The following is a 26,210-nucleotide window of genomic DNA, read 5'->3' on the forward strand; positions in this document are numbered from 1 at the left end:
TCTTTGGAGGTCTTTAAGCAGAGGCTTGACAACCACATGTCAGGAGTGCTCTGATGGTGTTTCCTGCTTGGCAGGGGGTTGGACTCGATGGCCCTTGTGGTCTATTCCAACTCTATGATTCTATGATTCTCCCTTCTTATGCTCCACAATCCTTAAACTGGATATAGTCTGGACAGCTCTGGATGTAGAGACTGCTCTTCAGATAAAGAACCCCCTTCTGTAAAGTGGGACACATGAACCTCCCCACTGAAAAACTACAATGGGGTGCAGCTGGTGAAATATTGTGCCCAGTATAATTATAATAATATAATATTTGTGTGGTTTTTTTTTGCAAGTGAATTTTTATTGTTTTCTTTACATATTCTTTTCCAACAAATTGTAATAGCACCATACATTTCCTTTGACTCTGCCAAGTCACGACCCCCCTCCCTCCCCACAACTGGTATATTTATCCTCTTTCCATCACACACACCATTCTCAAATTAGTACTATTATACATTGGAGGTATTATGTCAATCCTGCTAGTGTCTTGACCTCTTTACAATTCTTCTTTAAATATTCAATAAATTTACTCCAGTTATTTTGGTATCTTTGATCTCCCTGGTCCCGGATCCTCCCTGACAGTTTGGCAAGTTCTGCATATTCTGTGAACTTCGCCTGCCATTCCTGTATAGTTGGTAGATCTTGTACTTTCCATCTTTGGGCCAGAAGGGTCCTCGCGGCAGCTGTAGCATACATGAACAAATTTTGATCTTCTATTTTAATTTCTGTTCCTATTAAGCCTATTAATATAATATTTGGCTTCCAGCAGAATATTAAAATACAATGATTTATCAAATATTAAAAGCTTCCCTAATTCTCAAGGTAGAAGGCATTCCCTTCTAAAGAAATGGTTCCAACCCACCCACCCAACACAGAAAAAGTGGGGACAGTGTAATTTCTGTAGGATTTCAGCATACAGATGGGGGGGGGGGGGCGGGCGGCGAATCAACAGAATGTAGCTCCTTTCAAAATCTGACAGCTAGGCAGGAAGGGGTTGCCATACATCCGAAATGTCCCTGACAGAGCCAACAACTTTTGTGTCCGGATTTTTGAAACATGGCAACCCTACATTTCCCCAACAGATTGAGATTTATTTATTTTTTAGTCATTACAAGGCAGAAGTGTTTTAGTGTGAATTCCTTTTAATATACAGACTTGCCCTCAATTTTCTCCAATATAATGCATTTTTTACATTAAGTCTCTACCCAGGCCTATGGCTATCAAATAATCTATGGCCTGTGAAAGTGTCGGGGAGGGAACTGTTATTATGATAAATATTTTATTACTGGACTGTCTGTCAGTATGTTTTGTATTATGTTTTTTTATCATTGATGTTCTGTAATGTGTTTTTAATATTGTACATTGACCTGGAATCTTCTGATAGAGGGAAGTATATAAATGGAATGAACAACAACAACAACATATGCGTTTATAGCCACACTTTCCACTAATGTATGCATTTTTGTACAGATTATTTGGTTGGAGGGCTGTGTTAAAAAATCCACATGTGTGAGGGCAAGTAATAGTGACCATTTCTCAAAAGAAATAACTCCATATCTAATAAAGCTATTAATTTTTCACCTTTGCATCTCATCACACTTGTTCCTATTCACTGCTTTCTCTTCTGCTCTTTTCCAGTCTGGATGATGGAGTGATCAAAGTTAACTAAGTGAATTCCAACCTAATAATCCCTTCTAAAATGTTTTGCTATTACAGTGGTACCTCAGGTTACAGATGCTTCAGGTTACAGACGCTTCAGGTTACAGACTCCGCTAACCCAGAAATAGTACCTCAGGGAGGGGGGGGATCTCCCCGAAAAATATAAATTTAGTAGAAAGTAACTACACTAAGGTCTGGAACGAAATTAAGAAAGACCTAGATACTTGGCATAGGTTGAAATTATCTTGGACAGGGAGGATGGCCGTGATTAAGATGAGTATTCTTCCAAGACTATTGTTTCTATTTCAGAACATCCCGGTAATTAGAGGCACGGCATGCTTTAAGAATTGGCAAAAAACCTTGGCCAAATTTATATGGCAAGGGAAAAGGGCAAGAATTAAATTTAAACTCCTTACGGATTTGAGAGAAAGAGGGGGCTTTGCAGTTCCGAATCTAAGGCTATATTATGACGCTGACTGCCTCTGTTAGATAAAAGATTGGGCCATTTTAAAAAACACTGACCTGTTAGACCTTGAGGGTTTTAATATTAGATTCGGCTGGCATGCCTATTTGTGGCATGACAAAGAAAAAGTCCACAAAGACTTTTCAAACCATATTATTAGAGGCTCGTTAATCGAAGTTTGGAATAGGAACAAAAAGCTCATTGAAAAGGATACCCCCTGGTGGCTTTCACCAATTGACATCTTAACAATTAAAAAATTAAATATGGAAGGTGAAAGTGTCAGGAAAAAGCAGCAATGCAAAAGCCAGCTGCAGGTGGCTGGAAAGCAAAACAGGATGTTGTAGTCTCGAACTGTACTGGTGGGAAAAAGGGGCAGTCCATTCTCTATACTGAGCACCGGATGTTAGCTCAGAGTGTCATCTGACCTGTACTGGAAGTGCAGGGGTGGAGCAGTGACTCTACTGCTGGAGTCTGGAGGGTACAGACACGTTTTCTCTGTACTGCTGAATGACAGGAATAAAAGACATGTAAAAGGACTCCTGTCTGTCTTTCATCCCCTCCCTGGGGGAATGCAGGGAGGGAGAGAAGGAGGAGGGTGTGTCCTGCTCATGTCTGAGGAGGATCGCCGGTTTATGACCTTGCCTGCCGGGAGACGCAGACGGGAAGGTCAACAAGGATCCCAGCCGAACGCCTGGAGTGAGGCCAGTTTATCTGTGACCTCGGCTGGAATCCTGACAGAAAGATGGACATATGAAGATCTTCTAGTCAAATCAGATAAGGGGTGGAAAATTAGACCGTATGAAGAGTTAAAGGACAAAGTAGTTGGATGGTTACAATTTCACCAAATCAACGCGCTGTGGCATGATCATAAAAAAGCAGGGATGAATGAAAAAAAAGTCCAGATACCAAGTGGAAATCTTAGAAAGTAACACCAAACTTCTATCCAAAATGTACAATCAACTGTTGGACTGGGAAACTAAAGATGAAAAGGTGAAAGGAGTTATGGTTAAATGGGATAAAGACCTTGGGTATAACCTGGAACATGAAAGATGGGTAGAACTTTGGAAGAGAGGTATGAAGTTTACGGCATGTGCTACTCTCCGGGAGAATCTGGAAAAAATGATGTATCGTTGGTACATCACCCCGGCAAGACTGGGGAAGATGTACAAAACCGGAGACAGCTCATGCTGGAAATGTAAAACTAAAGAAGGTAATTTCTTCCACATGTGGTGGACATGTGATGAGGTGAAAAGATTTTGGGGACAAATCTATGATGAATTAAAGAAAATATTGAAGTATACTTTCCCAAAAAAACCTGAAGCATTCCTCTTAGGTATGATAGGAGAGGAGATCCAAAACGAAGACCATATATTCTTCCAATATGCAACGGTGGCGGCTAGGATCCTATTGGCGCAAAATTGGAAAAGCTCTAATACCCCCACGATTAGAGAATGGCAAGTGAAACTATTCAAATATATAGAGTTAGCGAGAATGACACAAAGAATTAGGCATCAAAAAAATGTAAAGCTAAAGAATGACTAGAATAAATTTTTAAGCTATATCGAAGATAATGTGGGAATTACTAAAAACACAGTGGATGGAATTTAAAACCTGCGATGTATAGAGTCAACACAATATAACTGCAGAAAAGTATAAGTTTATTCAATCTAAACCGAGATGGATGGAAGTCAAATGAGTAATGTTTGTAAGTTTGTTTGCTATATGTCAATTTGTGTTTCTCTTTTGTCTTTTTTTTTCTTTTCTCTTTTTTTCTTTTCTTTTTTCTCTCTCCTTTTTTTCCATTTACTGCTGGTTTCGGAATGTCTGTATGTTTTAAATCAATAAAAATCTATTAAAAAATTAAAAAACAAAACAAAACAGAAATAGTACCTCAGGTTAAGAACTTTGCTTCAGGATGAGAACAGAAATCGTGCTCCGGCGGCGCGGCGGCAGCAGGAGGCCCTATTAGCTAAAGTGGTGCTTTAGGTTAAGAACAGTTTCAGGTTAAGAACAGACCTCCAGAACGAATTAAGTTCTTAACCCGAGGTACCACTGTATTGTATATGAAAACACACACACACACCTGCATTGTATCAAGTCTAACTAGCTCAGTACTGCCAATACTGATTGACAGCAGTTTTCGAAAAATTCAGGGTAGGGTGTCTCTCAGCCATACCTGGAAATGCCAGGAATTGACCCTGAGACCTTCTGCATGCCAAGCAGATTCTGTACCACAGAACTATGGGCCCTTCCTCCCTCTTGCCCCAGGGATTTGTACCTGTATCAAAGTACAGCACAGCTATGAAACCTATTGCCAGAACTCTGCTCATCTTCCATTACTTCTTCCAAGATACCACGAGGAGAGAAGCAGAGGGCCTCAAAGTCAAATATAAGCAGGTAAGGGGAAATAAAGAGCTTCCTATAAAGGATTCTGTAAAACAACAACAACCCAAAAAACCCCCAGTCTGGACAGATTTCATTTTGCATGCACAGTCGATGAAGGGAACGAAGAACAGGTAGGCACTCATGTGCTTTTGGCAGGTGTGTTGTGTGGTTGGGGAAGAATGATGTAGGCGAGGCCATTTGCCCTGCATTGGCCTTCAACCCATAATGTAAAAGAGTGGGAATTTCAGCTATCAATAGCCTCTTTTGACACCCACCACTGCTATGCGAAGTAATAAAAAAAGGTATTAAAAAAAGTGTTCATCCACATGGAAACCCAATGCTCTTATACCTGCAGAGGTATTAGATTAGCTATAGGTACACACTGCGGCAATCAAACATTTGCTGTCACTGAATCAGGCTAAGGACTCATGTGCACCCTTTTACCAGTCAAGACTTTCCTAGAAGAACAATTGGGAATGTCGTTTCTTAAAGGCACTTAAGAGTTAGTATTGCCCTCACACGGCTTCATTTCCCAGAGTGGTTTAACAATCCACCCCTTTCCAAGGAAATTCTGGGAATTTTAGCTGAGCAAGGGGAATATGTATGTTTGATGTTTTATTATAGGGATGCAGGTGGCGCTGTGGTCCAAACCACTGAGCCTCCTGGGCTTGCTGATAGGAAGGTCGGTGGTTCAAATCCCCTTAACGGAATGAGCTCCCGTTGCTCTGTCCCAGCTTCTGCCAACCTAGCAGTTCGAAAACATGCCAGTGCAAGTAGATAAATAGGTACCACTGAGGCGGGAAGGTAAACAGCATTTCCGTGCGCTCTGGTTTCCGTCACGGTGTCCCATTGCACCAGAAGCGGTTCAGTCATGCTGGCCACATGACCCAGAAAGCTGTCTGTGGACAAACGCTGGCTCCCTCAGCCTACAAGCAAGATGAGTGCAGCAACCCTATAGTTGCCTTTGACTGGCCTTAACCATCCAGGGGTCCTTTGCCTTTACCTTTTATCCTTTTTATTATGTTTCTGTATATGCTGGAAGCCACCCAGAGTGGCTGGGAAAACCCAGTCAGAAGGGCTGGGGAAGAAATAATAAAAGTCTTATTAATAATAATATTGGTCTCTTAACTGCTCCCAGCACTCACATCAGCTTGAGTACCACAGTGCTTATAATGTTGGACCAAGCCACCAAATATTAGGTTCTTAATACCCATTCAGCAGTGACAGACTCTCCAAGTGTCTCTGTTTTCCAGGGATGTCCCCGATTTAGAGAAGCCTTCACAGTTTCGGATTTGATCCCGAAATGTCCCACTTTTCCTTAGGACGTCCCTTTTTTAATGGAGAAATGTTGGAGGGTATGAAGTTATCTGACCCCAGAGCCGTCTGAAGGTAAACCTGTATAGGGAAAGTTTTTTCAAAAATGTTCCATGTTTTATTGTGTTTTTATATATGTTGGAAGCTGCCCAGAGTGGCTGGGGCAACCCAGTAAGATGTGTGGGGTATAAATCGTAAAATTATCGTTATGGAACAGAACATCCCTATTTTCAGTGAAGAAATGTTGGAGGGTATGCAGTGATACTCTCTAGGTTAATACAGGCCATTTACTACCTCTCAGTCTAACCTTCCTCACAGAAGAAAATGAGAACCATGTTCGCCTCCCAGAGCTCCTTTGACAAAGGGCAAGATATAAAGAAATAATAAATATTGGTTCCGTAGTGAGACAGTCAACAAAGTTTCAGTGGTTGCCATTATATGGCCCAATTAGTCATAAGAGCCGTCCTCAATCTGATGCCCACCAAATGTTTTTGACAACAACTCCCATCAACACATACCAAAGAATAGCAAGAAGAAGACTATCTGTTGTGTGGCACGATTTATTAACAGAACTGTTCAAAAGCCAGAGGGGGTGAAAGTCCACCTGCTTCCACCAACCGATTCTCAAGAAACAGTCATTCATTATTACTTAGTCCAGAAGTTGTGATTGTTGCAAAGATCGTTCACACAACACAGCGAAGTCTGCGACATCTTTTTCCCCTTATGTACAAAGCTGATGCACTTGTTAGTGCAACCCCGGTCCACATGTACAAAACCTGCTGTAAAGGGGGGGAAACCACAATTTTTACATTTAGTAAAATTCAGCCATTTGCAGAGGATACATTCCTTCCCACTTCTTAGGGGGTGGGAGCAGAAAGGGAAACAAAGGTTATTTCAGGCTTATTGGGATGTAGCCTTAAAAATCTTTTTCAAATTCGTTGACCATTTCTGTTCATCAGCAGAGGTTTAGCTGAGTGAGGTGGCATGGCAGATTCAGCCAGCATGCTTTTCAATGACTTCGGTTTATAACTTTCTGTCTTCCACCTGGTAGCTGTCATTTTACCACCAACTCACAAAAGCCTTGACCTATGGCATGCACAGGGTGTGTGATTGCGGCCCAAACTATAATTCTGCATATTCTGCATGATTATGCAAAGCCTATGCTTAATGAAAGTCAGGGAAAGGAAATCTATCTGACAAATGTTGGGATGTATGTAGGATTGCCGGAATTGCCTTTGCAGATTTCCTATAAAATATAAGAATGCATTTCACAATCTCATATCAGTTGTGTTTTATCATGGCACACGGATGCATTAATGTGCACACATTACCTGGCAATTTTAAAAAATCTGATACAGCTGTCAAACACCCAGGAGCCCTGTCACCAGATGTCTGACAATCCTAGAGATATGGGCTTCCTGCCTTGGCAGCAGTCATAAGGGTTATGTTGTGCTCTGGAAGAGTAACAATTGCCCCCTGAACTTACGTCCATTAAGTTGACGAGCAAAGCAAAATTCCCAAGGTCCAGTGGTGCATTGCTTTTCAGGAACCATACATAAGTTGTCACTTGAAACATTTGGACATTCAAGGCATCTAAAATTTCGAGCTGGACCAGATAGAGAGGAGAGGAGAACAGTCAGAATAGGCCATGGCCATATAATGTTTGAAAAGCAAACCATCCAGCTAGATCAATGGCAGGGTGAGCTCCCTCAATGAGATGTGCAGAAGAGTTTTGTGAGTTTTTAAAATGAGTGTGACTGCTTATAAAAACTTCAGATGGCAAGCAACATCCTAAAAGAGGTACACTCTCTTTTCTTTCTCACAGGAAGGATGTCTATTCTAAGGCAAGACTACAATGCATACACCACCTGAGAACAAAGCAACTGTGCTTCTTGCTTAAAAGCTGTCTAAATGTACAGCCAGCAGTGGTGATGACTTTTCAAAACAATAACAACAGATCACTCTTTAATACAACTATTCTTTTTGCACCTTTAATTCTGACAGTTTCACTTATTTCTCAAGAATGAATGGTCTAATAAATCAAGTTTTTCTCTCAGAGACTTTTGTCCTGACAGCTCCCCTAGAAAGGGGTTTTGTTCTTGCCTTGGGCTAGATGATCATCGGTGTCCCTTCCAACTGTACAATTCTATGAATCCTCTGTGGCTTACCTGTAACACAGCAGAACAGGACTAAGAATCCTGTTGCTTGGTTATTTCTCATCTTGACCCAGCCTTTCCTGTGGAAGATGTTCTTCTTCCATCCTAATGCAGGAGGCAGCTTTTCAAAAATTCCTCCCAGGAGGGAAGGACAGACTCCTGTCACATGGTTTTTATTAGCCAATAAGCTCAGGGGAGGGGTTTCCTGTAAAAGGTGCCCCTTCTTCAAACTCTTCCTTGTGGGAGCCATGAAGCATGGCAAAGGCTTGTAGCGCCACCTGGTGCCTCGCTGACCTCGGTGACCTGCATGTCCGTGCCTTGCAGTGTATTAAGTGCATAGCCTTATATGGAGTTATGTTCCCCCTCTGGGCAGTAATTACCCTATATGGCGATGGGTGGGTTTAAGCCATGACCGGATGTAGGTAATGTGAGACATTGGCAAACGGCCACGTGACAGGAGAGAACAAAGGATAATAAAAGTTACGGGAGAGGGAGAAGTTCGAAAGGAGCTGCTCATACCATCCTGAAAATATTGCTGGCTCTCAGTGTCTTTATTTTATGCTAAACTGCGCCATTTGTGACGGCTGGCTTCCGTCACTTCCTCCTTCCTCACTCCTCTTATCAGAGGAGCTTCTCTGTGCTGGTTAGGTTTGGATTAGGTCAAAGCTCAGGCCTCTTTTCCAACTTGGCCCCTGGCACACAACTTTGAGGGGACGCATCTAGGCGCCTCATGGCAGGCTTCTGCATAGAGGCCAGATCTGCAGGACGCAAGCCGCACCCAGGCCAGGCCCTTAGTGGTGGGTGGTGCCACCATCTCCTTCTTCGCATGGCCAGTGAAGGGACACCTGAATGTGCCTCATCCACTGGGTCAGCCAAGAGGGGGAGTGAGGAGGAGGGTGCCACCACCATCTGAGGGCACCAGTGGCACCAGCATCACCACGTCTTTCCTCCACCGGGCACAAGCACATGAGGAAGCTGCAGAGGCAATTTCCTTGGCGCCAGCCCAGTGCTGCCAGACTGACCAGTCCACTAAAGGGGAACAACATTTGCCCTGTCCCGGGCGCCAACGATCTGCAGTATACCACTGCCTTTGTTGGTGACTATGTTTGTGTGTTTTGTCCAAACTGCAGGAGGCAGTGGAAGACAGAAGTGCCTGGCGTGCTCTGGTCCATGGGGTCACGAAGAGTCAGACACGACTAAACGACTAAACAACAACAACATGTTTGTGTGTGAGTATCTTGTCACCATGCTCATATAACCAGAGGAAGTTCCTTTGTAGTGCAATGTGGGGTATAGCCTTTCCAAGATTCTGACTCCCCAAAAGTCGTAGCCTTTCTCCTGTCACCCACACTTGCATTCATACATTTCCACTGACTGAAAGACACTGTATGATTCTTCTGTCCATCCCCTCTGCTTAGCCAATCACAGCTGTCACTAAGTGCAGCATGTTTCACCCGTGTCTCTCTGTGTTTTTTTTAAAAAGGAAAGATCCCCCAAAGTAACCATCTCATACTGGAAAGGCTTGGGTAGGGCAGCAGGACTCTACAGTCATGTATAATACCCACCTCTTTCCTCCTACTAGCTAATCAGAAAACAGGAATTTCATTCGAGTACACAGAAAATGAGCATAAACTCAGGCAGAACTATGGACGCCAACACAGCTATCAGGCATTTACCAATATGTGGTTGTTTCTCTTTGAAGTCTGTGCTGATCCCTCACTTTCAGGAAGTGCAACTCTCAGCATCAGCGTCGGAGGACTGCATCACAATATTCAGATAATTGCAAGTTTTGAAGAATAGTTCTTTTTCCATTCTCAGGTTGGTTCAGAATGTGTGAATTGGATAGATTCCACTGAGGAAACCTGATCTTTAATACCAAATCAGAGCAAATGTCAATCAGGTTTTCTCCAGATGAAGCTGTGCTCTGATTTATTGCTAAAGAGCAGGGAAGTTTTTAATGTTTGATCTTTTACTGTGCTTTATGTTTTTAATTTGTTGGAAGCCGCCCAGAGTGGATGGGGAACCATATGGGAGGCATATAAATAATAAATTATCATCATCACCATCATCACCATCATCACCATCATCACCATCATCACCATCATCACCATCATCATCATCACCACCATCATCATCATCACCATCATCATCATCTGTAAAGATCCCTGGTGACTAGCCAGCTTCCCAGCAGTAAGCAGACTCCCGTCAGTTCAATACAGATTTTATTTCAAAATAAACATACTGAGCTGAGCTTCATACTCCTCTCAGCAACAACAGATGCCCTAATCTTAATCCAAGTTCTGCTTCAGCAGGATCTACACCAGAACCTTGTGTGTCTGCCCCTCCCCTTTCGCTCCTCTTTAAAGATAAAGGAACCCCTGACCGTTAGGTCCAGTCACGGACAACTCTGGGGTTGCAGCGCTCATCTCGTTTATTGGCCAAGGGAGCCGGGGTACAGCTTCCGGGTCATGTGGCCAGCATGACTAAGCCGCTTCTGGCAAACCAGAGCAGCACACGGAAACGCTGTTTACCTTCCCGCCGGAGTGGTACCTATTTATCTACTTGCACTATGACGTGCTTTCGAACTGCTAGGTTGGCAGGAGCAGGGACCGAGCAATGGGAATTTACCCTGTCATGGGGATTTGAACTGCAGACCTACTGATCAGCAAGCCCTAGGCTCTGTGGTTTAGACCACAGTGCCACCTGCATCCTTTTCACTCCTCCTTAAGGCATTGCAAAAGTCGAGTCAGAGAACTGAGAGTTTTCATTGGCTCTTCTTCACTGTCATTGGATTGAGCCCCTCTCTTATATGTTGTCAGCCTGGCTTCTCCTTGGCCATCTTCCAACCATCCCTCTTCATCTGAACTAGGAGTGAGAAGGGAGGGCTGTGGGGTGTTAGCTTTGAAAAACAGTCTGTCTCCCCCATCTGAATCGTCAGCCTGTGAACTGCTAGCTCAGAAGTTTGGCCATTCTGTCTCCTCAGTAGATTCAGCCTTCTGTTCACTCTCCAAGGATAACTCTAGTGCTGGGTCCTAGGGGGCCACCTTCCTAACATCATCATTCTTATTTCCAATGGAAAGTAATGGGGCAAGGGGAAAACCACTCAGAACCATACCTAGAAAGTGTGGAACAAGCAGAAAACCACTCAGACCCATGCTCTCTAGGCATGGGACAAACGAAAGTGTGGGTGAGCCCTCAGCCTCAGCCTTGGATTTCCCCAACTTCCATAAATGAAGGAACTGCACAAAAGATTGTCTGAAAATAGGTATGAGTGAATCTGTCAGTTCTGGTTTCTCTTGTTTTTCAGGCTGAAGTAAAGTTATCCACATTCGTTTGTGGGGGAGAGGAGTTGTTGTTTTTAAGTCTTTGTGGAAATTTCTCCTTATATATACACATGTCTGTATGCAATTTTGCCCAATACATTTTTTTTTAAAAAAAATAATTTTTATTAACTGGCCAATCACATCAAATTAAATCATACCACATAAATTCCGAATTACAAAGCCGAATTTTAAATTTTGTTGAGGGGACCCATATTTCAAGATCCGAAGGGGGATTCTGATCATCTTCTTGCTGCTGCGTTAATGTCCCAATTAGTCCAAATCAGTCCAAACAAAGTTCATAGTTCTATCCCATCTTGTCTTGCTGTTTCCACATCACATCTTGTTCATATATTTTCTCTTTTTTCTTTATGATCTCTTCTGATAGTCTCCTTAAGCCGATAAACACCAATAGTAATAATAGTCCTGTGTGAATTTTCCGTTCTTCCAATCCTCAAATCGAGATGGTTTCCATATATCGTCTCCTTCATAGATAACATCACTCTTTCCATCATAGTCTCGTAAAACTGTCGCTCTTAAGTCCCACTGAGGAGTTTAACCCACAATATATAAACAGCTCTATTTCTCTCTTTCTCCTCCCATACTCAAGACCTCCGACAGAACTTCCCAATATGGCGACGGCATTTTTAACTGTGTCATTCCCAAGCTCTTATACATTCCTCGCTCTTCTTAAAACATGCTTTGGTTCGAAAGTTTATCTCCACACAGCCTTAAATCCACAGCTTAAGTCCTTAAAATGACATTTCTGACTCGTGACGGGAGGGGATTCTTGTTTAATCACATAAGGAAAGAAGGGAGAGTTTTTTCCCCTCCCCCATCAGTCATTTGCCGTACCTTGTCTTGGCGTATCTTCTCATGTTTTATTCTTATCTTATTTTGTCAGAGATCTCTTCTGTTAGCAGTCTTTACTCCCCCTTCTTTCTTGAAATATGTGCATTCCTTTCATCCAAATTGTTTCCTTTGAAGTTCTGCATCTAGTGGCGCGAATCAGGGACGGCGTTCAGGAGTGCCAAAATCCCACAGGAGGGCTTTGTGCCTACTGCCCCCACCCCCACAAATTCGGGGGTGGTATAGGGCACAGCAGGCAAGGGCCGTCCGTCCCCCAATCCTGGGGGGGGGTTAAGGAGGCTAATTACCCCCATCATAGCCTCCAAATTACCTCGTGTGGGTCGGAGAGATGTTATTGTCATCCATCTTCCAATGCGCCCCCTAGCGGCCCCCCTCAATTTTGCCCAATAAAGTCATACCTTGGATCCTGAACGCCTTGCGAGTTGAACATTTTGGCTCCTGAACGCCACAAACCCAGAATTGAGTGTTCTGGTTTGTGAACGTTCTTCGAAACCCAAACGTCTGGCGCAGCTTCCGATTGGCTACAGGAGCTTCCTGCAGCCAATCGGAAGCTGTGCCTTGGTTTCTGAATGTTTTAGAAGTCGAATGGACTTCTGGAATGGATTCTGTTCAACTTCCAAGGTACCACTGTATATACATTTTTTGCAAAGTATTGCTCCCTAATCAAATGCATTTTGTGTGCTTTTTTCACTATCACATGCATTTTAATGCACATTTTACTTTATTATATGCATGTTTGTGCAAATTACTTAGCTGGATAACTGCTTTGCCAAATTCAGAGAAGTGTGATTTTTTAATGGAGGAAGGCTGTGTTACAGTTCATGTGTTGTTTTAGAAAGTGTGAATTACATTCTTTCCCCATTAAATGCAATGTGAATCAAATTTCTCCCCTATCCTTATCAGCAAATAGCAAATAATTTAATCTGTGGGGGAGCCGCCCATGATTTGCACTGTAGCAAGGCATTGAAAAACATTTCCATGGATTTCGTGACGCAGCTGGCTGAGGGGGAAAAACCTGTAAGAATATTGTGTTTCTCAATTGCTGCATTTTATTAACAGACCAGTTCAAAAGCCAGAAGTTCTGAGAATCCACCTGATTTAACAAATCTGTCCCTGGTCAGTATTCTTTTTCCTTTTTATACTGTATTAATGGTTGGCCCAGTAGCTGTGGGTGTTGCAAAGATCTCTCATACAGCACCGCATAGTTTCTTGATAGTTCTCTCTTGGTCTCTTTATACTTTGGCACAGATAAGTGCAACCCCGGTCCACAATTGGTGAGACACCATCTGGAAAGGGATAGCATGTTTAGCATTTAAGAAACTTTACCCATTTGCAGAACACCACTTTACCAGTTATTTTTAGTTTGGTTTTTTTTGAAGGAGGGAGCAAGAGTTGTACAAATTTTGGTGTCGTGTTTAGTACACTATAACACCGAAATTCTTTTAAAATCTATTGGCTCTCTGTTTGTGTCAGTAGAGGCTGGTCCTGAAGATGCAGTTAGCTGACCTGGGTGTAGACACATGTTTTGAACTGGCTCCTGTTTACTCTTACCTATCCTGACACCAAGATGGGTGTCATTTCATGACTATGTTTGAAAGAGCACAGTTCTGGGATTCATACAAATGCATCCCATTGGAGGTGCAAAGGGTGCAGGAATTGGGGCCAAACAACCATTTCAGCGTGTTACTCATTTGGTATACTCCAAGTCATTATAGAGCTGTTGTTTAATGAGCATGGAAACCAAACCATTGTAATGAGATTAAGGATTGAGCTGGATGACCACCAAGTCCTTTCCAGTCTCTTGCCTGTAGGAATTAAGTATGCTACACTGGCCAAAACACTAGGACTGCATGTGATTGCTTTGATGGCCTGTCAAAGAGTCCAGCTTTTCCTTTCGTGGGGTGATTTGCACTGATCCCCCAAGAGCAGCAGTTCTCAACCTGTGGGTCCCCAGATGTTGTTGGACTACAACTCCCATCATCCCCGACCACTGGTCATGCTGGCTAGGAATGATGGGAGTTGTAGTCCACCAACATCTGGGGACCCACAGGTTGAGAAACACTGCCCTAGAGTGACTGGCCTCTACGTGACTAAGGAAATGACAATGGAGTTTCTAGGAGTGGGCTGTGCCCACCCAACCACCCTGGAATGTGCTCATTCAGAGTGAGTTTTGGAAGAAAACAGCTTGGTTAGTTGCAACCTGGAAATTAGGGAGCTAAGAGGAACTCTGGCAGATCTGGGGCATGGGTGCTTACAGCTGTGAACCTCCATCTGTGCCCAACTTGTATAAAGCAGTATGATCACATCGTACATGGGACTCGGTTCCAAGGGTTCTGAGTAGTCACAAAAACCACATTTACTCAGACCCTTGGAACTGCACAATGACTAGCAGGTGGAGGGGACAAAGAAAGCATTCCCAACATTCCCAGAGCCTGTGCACCAAGCAGTCCTTGCCCCCCAAGTAAGGTGGAGAGCTTAAAAACTCTTTTTGCATTCAGCGATTCAAGTTGAGCTAGGACAAAGAGAGCTTTTAACATCTTTGCCTTGCTTGGAAGGAAGGTCTGCTCAGCACACTGGGTCCGGAACGCTTAGGATGCTTGTGAGAGATCTCTCAGGAACCTCGATGGCCCCATGAGATCTCGCAAAGGCACCCCCGAGCCTGTGTGCTTAGCAGACCTTGCCCAAGCAAAGTGGATAGCTCAAAATCTTGTTCGATGCTGGCAAAACCGCAAGTGGACTTAGCACAAAAGGAGCTTTGAAGCTCTTCCACTCACTTGCATTTAACTTGCACAATTTCAGCCAAACAGCCTTCAACAGGGGTAAGGTTGAAATCGCACAGGTTAGATGTGTGATTGTATGATATTGTACTGCACAAAGCCAGTTGCCTGCAAGAAGTCCTTGGGGGGAAAAAACCCAAACCTCTTTTGGTTCAGAGAAATGGAGTAAGTACACCAGTATCTGTTATCCACTAGGAAATATTGGAAAGTATTGTAGGGTTGGCAGCAGGGCCCATAAGTTGGAGTGAAGCAGCCACCCTTGGGGGAGGGGGAACCCTGCAGGGTGACCCCCCATCCCTGCTGCCACTGTGTAACCCTGGTAAGTGAGGCTTTGGCAGAGTGACTACAGGGTGGCAGTGGGGGTAACGGGGGACAGTACTTTCCCATTATGCCTCAGACAGGATGGGCTGCCCCGGTTGGCAAGCTTGACCTGACAGCTCTCCTGTGAATTTGACAGCAGGTGCTGATTATCTGGGGAATTTTAGCTTCTTGTGGAGCTGTGCAAAGCATAGGAGCCCCGTCAACTGGCAAATCTATAGGAAAGGGCTGCCTGCCTGCATAGCAGAGTGTCATAGAGAATGAATACAGGCATCACGTATGCGTAGGATAAAAGAAGAAGCAATGACAACATAAGAAGTATTTTTAAAATCTATGTGGACATGGCAAAGATGACAGGAAAGAAGAGTTCAAGGGATGACATGGACTTGGAAGAATAAACTCCCTATTTGGGCATCCTGAAATATCATATGTTAAATGGCATTGTGGGCAGGATTTATTTTTGAGCAGCAGATGGAAACTAAAATACAATAGTAATGAAATTACTGTGGAATAGCTAATGTAATACAGCATAGAAGGGTGGAATTAAGACCACCATGGAAGAAGGGTGGGGACAATTTTTAAAGTATGTATTAAATTTGATATTAAATTTAATGTTAATTGTTTTTTCAAAATGAAAATCAATAAAATTCATTGGCAGAGAAGAAAAAAAGAATGAGTACTTTATGCTCTAAGAATAACAGTCTTCTGGATTCACCTTGGGTAGTGAGACGAGTGAAGCAGATGTTCTGCGATGGGGAACTGCACTGAGTTTCAGGCACCATGCAAGAGTTATCTTCAGCAACATGTTTACATTCAATGCATGTGATAGCTCCAGCTGGGCAAGAAGAAGACAAAGGGGAAACAGTAAGAAATTGGCTGCTCAGAGAATTTGCCCTATGGCCAACACTGGATATGTAACAAAGGAAATCCCCTGTGTTGCAAAAACAGACAAACTTAAGCAATAACAGGCAACACCATGGCTAATAATATACTAACAAAATCAATATTGTATGAACAAAATTAGAGAAGGTAGTCAATCAATATCACAGAGGCAAAGAAACCTTTCAATTGTCCCAATCCTGTAATGATGCGATAATAGAAGCTCCAAGCATAGCATTTCTTAAACAGAGAATATGTAATAGAAACACAGCACTGTTGCGTGAACAAAATTAGACAATATAGTCCATCGGTACTGAAAGAGGCAAACAAGCCTTTCAACAGTCACAATCATGTAACCGTGCGATAATGGATGATCCAAAAAACGTAGACAGTTTTCCCAGATGACAAACTGTTTCGATGGTAATAATTCTTCATCAACTAGCGATGATGTAAAATAAAATCCATTATATTTGCATACAATATACCGGTAAATATAAGAATGACAATCCTGTAAACATAACCAATCATGAATAATAAATACATACCATATGAATGGTCCTAACAGGTACATCAAGTAGCATAAGATCAGCCCACACTAAGGAGTGTAGAAAACTGATACTAGGGGCCGAATCCGAGGCATTATATAGGCCATCCCGAGAGTGCTGAGTCATGTACAAATTCAGAAAATTTAAAGATACATAGGAAATGGACATGCCTGTCTCAAAAGCAACACATCAAGCTAGGGATCAATGTGCATTAGGGCTGCAGTGATTAATCCAGTAGACTTAAAAGCATTGAATTAACAACAATAAAAAGTTCCCTTGAAGAAATGAGCAGGAGAGTTTTATGGGTTTTTTAAAAAAAAAATTAGTAGGACTGCTTCTAAAAACATCAGATGGTCAACACACCATCATAAAATAGGCTCATTTCCTTTTCTCACAGGAAGAATGTTGAAACCAACACAGAGCCTACTAGGATACATAGATGCAGTGGGGTTTTCCCTGGGGGTACTCAAGGGTATTCAGTGCTGGCACCTCCCCCCCCCAAAAAAGGTTGAAAGTGTAGCACTTACTGTAACAACTTCATGGTGAGTTCCAGAGCCATTTCACCCTTTTTTAAAGCACTGCACAGATGCATCATTTAAGAGCAAACAAACTGCTTCTTGCTTGAGAACTGTGTTTACCAAGCTATGCGTCAACTCTAAGAGATGAATTGGGGTAATTTATGGATCTCTCCCCCCCCCCGCCGCCAGTCAGGACGCATTGTCAGTAAGACCCCCTCCCAAACGTCATATCAGAGCCCCCACAAACCTTTGGTCACCCTGTGCCCTGTTGTTTCTGCAGTTCTGTATCACTTATACCTCTGTATTGTCATATATTTCTATTTTTCTCTATGTTCGTGGGCTTTGCAAAAAGCCAAGATACCCAAAATGTCACCTGAAGAACACTGAAGAACTCTGCTACATTAGTTTATGTTAGAGCACAGCAGTGGAGAAGTATCCCACCCTTTTAAAAATCTACTTTGTTCCATGTGAGGAGGCAATAGTGACTGGTTCATACCTCTGTCAATGTTTGCAGGAAGCTTCCCTGGTAATAATCAGTGTCAGGTTAGAGGGGACACCTCCGAGTGTGCAGAAATAAAAAAGAAACATTGACAGGGTGTTGTGGGCTTCAAAGAGAAAGAAAGGGGTGGAATGGAAAACAAGACAACTCCAGGAAAAACCCAACTGCAGCTGATGCTTACTTCAGGGATGTAATAAGGTATGGAGAGACGTTTTCTGGATGCTTCATAAAGTAGTAGCAATAAATGATAACACAGCATAAACAACAACAATAGCAAAAGGTAAGAATTTCATTAAATACCCGGGAAGCAATGCAAGCAGGATTTAAATCTCAATTTAAAATTGAGAGGCAACCTTTTCAAACCCAGTACCCACTTTTAACCCAAACAAGACCCATTTCTTAACTTCATAGAATATATTTGCAAAGGGGCACTGCTCCTGTTGCAACCCAGATTGGGTCAGGCCATGACCCATAGTGGAAGACCTGTGCTCTAGGACAGCCTTTGCTTATCAAGTGACCGGCACAGGTGGTGGCAGCTGTAGTCCAAAGTATCTAGAATGCACTGGGTTGGCAAAGGCTACTCTCTAATGTTTTGTTTGTATTGCGTTTGGGACATACCTGTGTTAAAGCACAGCCAGGCTAAGACACCCATTTCCAAGGCCTTGTTCATCCTGAGTTCCTTCCTCCAAGCAACAGTGGAAGAAAAGCCAAGGACCCCAAATATAAGGGGGCAGTGCGAAGTGGCGATCTTTCTATACTGGATGATGGGAAGAACAAAGTGGGTGAATTTCATTGGCCCTCCTCATTATTAGAGCCTTATTATTGTGGGCACTGAGCATGAAGTACAGCAAGATACACATGTACTATCTGAAGGTCTGTCATGTTCCTGAGGAAGAATGGTGTGGGTGGGTGTTCCTCACGGTGTCTGAGACCTTCACTCTTCATAAGACTGAGTCAGAGTTGAGGCCAAGGATGGACCTCAAATGAGCCCAACAGTCCTGGAGTCTCACAAATGACCACCCTGAAAGTGTTGTCCCTTCCAACCATGAAGTTCTTTGATTCTATGATCATCTTGCCCTGAGGGGAAGGGAGAATAAACTGCTTTTTCTGAGCAAGCAAGTTGTCTATTCTATTCTATTCTATTCTATTCTATTCTATTCTATTCTATTCTATTCTATTCTACCTTCTACCTCAGTGAATCATCGTGCATCAAATTTCACTGGTTCTCATTGTGCATGTGCTGTTAAGAGCCATGTGTGAACATAGCATTGGGGGAACTTCAGACCTGGAGAACTGCTGTGCTTGACCCTCAAAACTTTCTCCAAGCCACACACCTCATCAGTTTCCATGAGTGTTTTTGCCTGACTGGAGTGTTCCTTGAAACTCTGATAATGGCCTCTTGCTTGTCTGAAAGGAGGATGGTGTGTGTGTGTGTGTGTGTGTGTGCGTGGAGTTTAGTCTACTGCACAAAGGTGAAATTTACAGTAATTGTTCTCTCAGGCCCTGCCCACCACGAGTCTGTGGCTCCTGGAATAATGCCCGGAAGGGAAAGTGGTCTTGAGGCTGAGAAAGGTTCCCAACCTTTGCATCCATAAGTCTGCTACTGTGGAAATTCAGTCAAAAACATAAATTCATTCCCAATAAAGATTTATTCTTCATCTCTCTGCTCAGAACTATTTATTTATTGTGCCACATGTTGTGTGTGTTGCAAAGGTTTCTCACGCAACACATCATTTTCTCATCGCGTTGACTTTTCATATTCTTTATGCTGCGACAAACCATAGAGCATCCCCGATCCACACTTGAGGTGGCTCCTGGATAAAAGAGAAAGAAAGACAAAAATGTACCATGGGACACCCCAACTTGATAAGCGTATTTCCCCCAAAAGAACCTTTCCTCCCTTACCATGTAATCACAAGTAGGATTAGGAAGGGTCTAACACATTCATTGCCATTGTGAGCGACACCCTTGGGATATTCCAGGGTGCTGGGTCCCTGCCCATGGGTGCTTTGGGTTGATATTGGAGCTGAGTTGCCCTTGCCTCTTCCCTAACTGAGAACTGCATGCATTCCAAATAATAATAATAATAATAATAATAATAATAATAATAATAATAATAATATATTATTTATACCCCACCCATCTGGCTGGGCTTCCAACAAAATATTAAAATACAGTAATGCATCAAACATTAAAAGTTTCCCTTAACAGGGCTGCCTTCAGCTGCCTTCTATATGTCATATAGTTGTTTATTTCCTTGACATCTGATGGGAGGGTGTTTCACAGGGCGGGTGCCACTATCGAGAAGGCCCTCTGCCTGGTTCCCTGTAACTGTAACTGCCAGAAGGCCCTCGGCACTGGACCTCAGTGTCCGGGTAGAACGACGGAGGTGGAGACACTCCTTCAGATATATGGACCGAGATGTCTCCTGGTAGACAATGGCCCAACAGACTTGCAAGATTAAAGCAAAAAACAAAAACCCCCAGTCATGTGGAGTTTCATTTTTTTTTAATAGTAAGCAACAACAAGCTAAATAAATTGCATTAATGATAACTATAACAGGATTAGCAGAAATGCCTCAGTTAGTACAGTGGGGAGGTTAGCTCTGAAAGGTCCTCCTGAGCTTCCTTTGGGTACATTCAATAGACATGTGATATGACATTTCTAGACTTGTGTCTCCCTCTCCTGTAACAAACTTCAGCCATTTACAGAGGACGAACTCTTACCAATTACAGCCATACCTTGGGTTGAAGTAGCTTCAGGCGAAGTATTTTTGGGTTGCACGCTGTGGCGACCTGGAAGTAACAGAGCACGTTACTTCCGGGTTTCACAGCTCGCGCATGCACAGAGGGTCAAAATGAGGTCACATGCATGCGCGGAAGTGGGTTGCGTTCGCTTCTGGATGCGAAGGGGCTCCGGAACGAATCCTGTTCGCATCCAGAGGTACCACTGTACAGGGCAAGAGTATGAAAATGATGGTTTCATCTTTAGTGGAATGCAACCTTAACACACATTCCCCCCCCCCATTTCCTATTTCTATTTTTTCAGTTGAGATAGCGTGGTGGCAGGGTTTTCATTGCAAATCACCTATGTATTTAACAGTACAGGTGACAAGCAAATATCTACCTAGAGCCAGTGTGGTGTAGTGGTTAAGAGCAGTAGTCTCGTAATGTGGGGAACCGGGTTTGCGTCTCCGCTCCTCCACATGCAGCTGCTGGGTGACCTTGGGTCAGTCACACTTCTTTGAAGTCTCTCAGCCCCACTCACCTCACAGAGTGTTTGTTGTGGGGGAGGAAGGGAAAGGAGAATGTTAGCCACTTTGAGACTCCTTAAAGGGAGTGAAAGGCAGGATATCAAATCCAAACTCTTCTTCTTCTTCTATCTTGGGACGCGGGTGGCACTGTGGTCTAAACCACTGAGCCTCTTGAGCTTGTCAATCGGAAGGTTGGTAGTTCGAATCCGCATGATAGGGTGAGCTCCCATTGCTCTGTCCCAGCTTCTGCCAGCCTAGCAGTTCGAAAGCATGCCAGTGCGAGTAGATAAATAGGTACCAATATGGCAGGAAAGTAAACATCGTTTCTGTGCACTCTGGCTTCCGTCCCACTGTTCCATTGTGCCAGAGGCAGTATAGTCATGCTGGCCACATGATCCAGAAAGCTGTCTGTGGACAAATGCCCGCTCCCTTAGCCTGAAAGTAGGATGAGCTCTGCAACCCCATAGTCACCTTTGACTGGACCTAACCATCCAGGGGTTCTTTACATTACCTTACCAACCTATCTTGCAGTCTTTTGAAAGAGAGAGTCTGGAAACTGGTATGCTTGTATAGTGATATACAAAGGGTATATATCGGTATAGAGAAGCAGCTATTCAATTGATAGACAAATTAAATATGCCAAGGATGACCAGCGGGACCAGAAATTCTTGAAAGATTGGAGTAAATATACAAGTTATCTGAAAGACAATTGTAACCAACTGACTATGCTTGTAGGACTACAAGAAGTTTTGTAAGGAGAACTATATGAAATATTGCAGAAACGATTTATGAGAATGGATTTTAAGCTATGGATTATTAAAAGTAATAGTTAGGATCAAATGTAAGATTAAGAGATGAGGTTTGAAAATCATTAGACGTGGTTGATGGAAGTCTCAGGCTAAAATAGCCAAAATGTTGTATAAGATGAGATGAGATTATATGTTCTGTTTGGAAAAATATGTAAAAACTAATAAAAATGTATATTAATAAAAAATAAATAACATGTCAAGGGTGAGTGGCACAGCCCCCCAACATCAGTAGGTCTTCACCAATAGGAGGCAACATCAGAAAGTGCTTTCTGTATGTCTGCAGCAAGATCTTGCAAAATGTATTTTAAGAACAAGCTGGATTATAACTATTCCAGCAGAATTCTCTTTCCATTGTGTGTGCAGGATCCCAAAAGTAATCATTGCCTCTTGAACTCACCTTCAACCTTCAGCCGGGAATAGCAGAATCTCCACAATCTCGCTGAGCATGTTTTTTCTTCATGCGTACAGGTGTTATCTTGTGCAACTTTTTTACATTCCAGGCACTTTGGAGCTCCAGCTGAGCCAGATGAAGAGAAAGGGAAAACATTAAGTGAGTGGCTACTAAGAATGGGAAAATGCGTTGTCATCTCTTAGAGTAATCAAATGAAACGTTAACACATGGCGTGATAAAAAGTCTGCAATTTTATCAGGACAAGTTACTTGTGGTTTACTGTTGTAGCAATTGTTTTCTAAAAAAATATTTTCTGTACCATGAAAATGAATGAAAACAAGAAAGAAAGAAAGAAAGAAAGAAAGAAAGAAAGAAAGAAAGAAAGAAAGAAAGAAAGAAAATGGCTCCCCAAGCTAGAACAGGCAACAGCCATAGCTGCATGAAAGGCAGCACACTCGACAAGGGTTCAGGAGAAGTTCTCTTATGCACAAAGTGGGGTGGAGCTATATAAGATTCTGACCCCCCCCAAAAAAAACCCTTCAAAGCCATGGTTCAGCCATCGCAGGAGAGAGCAATGATGACCTCTCGGCGCACGGTCAAAGCCTCCCCTCAGAAACCCCTTTAACGGGAAACCCTGGTATTGCCGCTTCAAAGAGGAAGGGGGCATGGGTCACCGCTGCACGCCCCCCCCACCCATTCAGGAAGATAGACTAAAGGATTCCGCCCAAGGCCTGATACTGCCAAAGTTGTGACGTTTTGCTACGGGAAAGGCAAAACCTGCCAACACACTCAGCAAGAGATCAGGGGAAGTTCTCTTTATACTCAAAGTGGGGTGGAGCTATCCAAGATTCTGACACCCCCCCCCCACAAAAACCCTTCAAAGCCATCTGTCAGGGAACTGCGATCAGAGGCACGGGAGAAGGAGAGGGTCTCTGATTCTGCAGGGGAAGGTCCAAGCACTAGAGGGAGACTCAGTTGGGAAGAAGGGGAAGAGAATGAGTGTAACACCAGGGATCCAGGAGCGCAACGGGACAGGGAGGTGCAGGGGCTCCAGGACTCTTCGTTGGAAGTTAGCGAGGAGAGCCCAAGCACCCCGCTGCCCACGCCCACCCTGCGCAGGAGACTCCCGCGCAGTGAGAGGCGGAAACGATTGGGCGTCAAACAACTCTTATGTTGGCAACGCTTTAAGAAACGCCCACAGACAGATTCTACGAGTGACTAAGGGCAGCCACGCTGAGATGGGCTGTGCAGTCCGGAGGGTTTAACCAGGCAATCTAATGCTCAAACGGAGCAGGATTACGCACGAGTAACTCCCAACCCATTATACCATCGTTCAGTCTTTCTCCTGTCACAGGAGGGAATCAATAGCATCAATATATTTCCAATTACTGAGAGCCTTCTGTCCACCTTCTCTGCTTAGCCAGTCTAAAATCTCTAGCAATGGATCCCACCTTTGGAGAGGAAACAGTTTTTTTAAAAAGCAAAACTAAGCAACTCTTTTGACTAGAAAAAGCTAGGGAGAAAATGTCCGTGCCCATTTGTCCCTGCTTTTCTCATTTTTAGAAACCATGCCTCAAGGCACATAGCCTAAGCTCAGGCAGCAGGAGCCACACGAGCAGCAGATCCCAGTGTAGATCTTTCTCTGCCCTGCCCCCTGTTCCTGATGTAGATCTTCAACTGTCTTCCCTGACAGAGAGGGGAAACCATTTTGTGGTTCACTTCTGGTGCCAACATGTCTTGGACCACACCTTGGTACTTGATTTCAGAGGGAATCTATTTTTCCCCAATGGGGGATGAAGGAAAGAGAGAATTCTGGAAGCTTCAGTTGAAATTACAAGCTGTCCCATATACCGTATTTTTTGCTCTATAAGACTCAGTTTTTCCCTCCTAAAAAGTAAGGGGAAGTGTGTGTGCGTCTTATGGAGCGAATGCAGGCTGCGCAGCTATCCCAGAAGCCAGAACAGCAAGAGGGATTGCTGCTTTCACTGTGCAGCGATCCCTTTTGCTGTTCTGGCTTCTGAGATTCAGTATATTTTTTTTCTTGTTTTCCTCATCCAAAAACTAGGTGCGTCTTGTGGTCTGGTGCGTCTTATAGAGCGAAAAATACAGTAATTTTCTTTACATTTAAGTGTAGAATGCTCTACCTGGGCTTTTTGTAGTGAGGAGGGAGGCAAACATTTAAGTTTCGCGCGACACATTTTAACATGGTCTGATAAAAATAAAATTAAACTTTATTACTGAGCATTTGCTCAAGCAAACTTGGGCCTTGGGATAAAAATGGTTCCTCACTCCTGCTATAATTAATCTTAGCTTTTACATATAGCTTGATATATTATAGGCCAGTGGTGTCCAAACTTCTTTCAAAGAGGACCAGATTTGATGAAGTGAAGGGCCTTGGGGTCTGACCAAAGGCCAACCAAAGTTTTTTTTAGGATTGAAGTTGTTGAGCTGCCTTTTTGGAGTTGGAGTTGTGAGGGATTTTACCCAAGGAAATAAACTGCCACAGGGGCTGGTGGGCCGGATTAGGGCCCCGAAACGGATGGAATATAGGCCATCCAAATGTCCAGTTAGGTATCCAAATGAAGGTGGCACTTATGAAAAGTGTGTTCAAATGCAGCCAGGGCGTTAATGTTTTCAGACCTGTAGTGGTTGGGAGTTACTCGTGCGTAATCCTGCCCCGTTTGAGCATTGGATTGCCTGGTTAAACCCTCCGGACTGCACAGCCCATCTCAGCGTGGCTGCCCTTAGTCACTCGTAGAATCTGTCTGTGGGCATTTCTTAAAGCGCTGCCAACATAAGAGCTATTTGACGCCCAAGCGTCTCCGCCTCTCACTGTGCGGGAGTCTCCTGCGCAGGGTGGGCGTGGGCAGCGGGGTGCTTGGGCTCTCCTCACTAACTTCCAACGAAGAGTCCTGGAGCCCCTGCACCTCCCTGTCCCGTTGCTCTCCTGGATCCCTGGTGTTACACTCATTCTCTTCCCCTTCCTCCCAGCTGAGTCTCCCCCTAGCGCTGGGACCTTCTCCTGCAGAATCAGAGACCCTCTCCTTCTCCCGTGCCTCTGATGTCAGTTCCCTGACAAGACCCCTGTGTAATAGAGAGTGGGTGTTTATCTTTGATGGTCAACATACCATCTTAAAAGAAGCATGCCCCCCTTTCCCCCATGCAAGCCCCCAACTTGCAAGACCGCCTTCACACTTAGAAAGGCTGAGCATATGGCAAAGGGTAAGAAATTGTGCAGGGAGTCTCCACTGCTAAAGAAGATTCTCCACTATTATTTGAGATGCATTTGTTACTATTATTCTCCACTACAGCAGTAAGCTATAGCAGCTTCAACAAACACTGGGGTTCTCAAGACTGGGTGGTCTGAGTTAACTCAGCTCTCCCCAATGGCTTTTGTCCAAGCAGGTCCCTTTTACAGCGCTTTGTTCTTCTTGACTCTGTGACTTACCAGCATGAAGGTAGAGCAGGGCTAAGAAGCCTATTGCCAGAACGTTGCTCATCTTTTCGTTTCTTTCTTCCAAGGAAGGAACAGAAGCCGAGGACCTCAAAGTCAAATAAAAGCAACCGGTGAGACATGGCAGCCTCTTTGCTCTGGGTGATGGGAAGCAAATTCTGGAGGACTTCATTTTACAACCTTGACCCTGGTGAGTTTTCTTTTCTTTTTTTAAAAGAGCTTTATGAGGGCGAAGAACAGTTAGAGACTCGTGTAGATTTGGCAGGCTTGCCGTGTACTTGAAGGAAAATGGTGTGGGTGTCATGCCTGAAACAATCTTACTGTCTTCATGTGGTTGAGGTTAGGACTGTGTGTTTTTATCACCGACCATTAGGGAATGGGAAAGAAATTCCATTCAGTTCACATTCAAAGCCCAAACCAGCAAATTTAGAGCAATAAGAGAACCAAGATGTAGCCATTCTCTGAAATTTGTCCTTGTCCAAAGTTTGCAACGCAGCTCTCCCACCAGTGTTTATAAAATGCACGTTTAAGGGAAATGAGTGCATAAAAATGAATATA

At 43.6% G+C, this 26,210-nt stretch overlaps 1 protein-coding gene and 2 long non-coding RNA genes across 3 annotated transcripts; all 3 read right to left on the reverse strand.

The window, feature by feature from the left end:
* Window positions 1-6,420: 6,420 nt before the first annotated feature.
* On the reverse strand, window positions 6,421-8,128 carry LOC309519367. The gene is made up of 3 exons (XR_014213821.1): window positions 8,032-8,128; window positions 7,350-7,469; window positions 6,421-6,642 (listed from the first exon to the last, which is right to left on the reverse strand). It is a non-coding gene; the product is annotated as an uncharacterized lncRNA (long non-coding RNA).
* Window positions 8,129-13,235: 5,107 nt separating this feature from the next.
* On the reverse strand, window positions 13,236-18,492 carry LOC309519589 (secreted Ly-6/uPAR-related protein 1-like). The gene is made up of 3 exons (XM_082200739.1): window positions 18,364-18,492; window positions 16,020-16,139; window positions 13,236-13,495 (listed from the first exon to the last, which is right to left on the reverse strand). The coding sequence occupies exons 1-3, from the start codon at window positions 18,413-18,415 to the stop codon at window positions 13,356-13,358; spliced, it is 312 nt and encodes a 103-aa protein (XP_082056865.1). The 5' UTR covers window positions 18,416-18,492; the 3' UTR covers window positions 13,236-13,355.
* Window positions 18,493-19,375: 883 nt separating this feature from the next.
* LOC309520361 lies at window positions 19,376-25,988 on the reverse strand. The gene is made up of 3 exons (XR_014214235.1): window positions 25,647-25,988; window positions 22,205-22,324; window positions 19,376-19,559 (listed from the first exon to the last, which is right to left on the reverse strand). It is a non-coding gene; the product is annotated as an uncharacterized lncRNA (long non-coding RNA).
* Between the last annotated feature and the right edge of the window lie 222 nt (window positions 25,989-26,210).

This window comes from Podarcis vaucheri (assembly GCF_965113315.1).
Source record: "Podarcis vaucheri genome assembly, chromosome: 15".
NCBI classification, from domain to species: Eukaryota; Metazoa; Chordata; class Lepidosauria; order Squamata; family Lacertidae; genus Podarcis; species Podarcis vaucheri.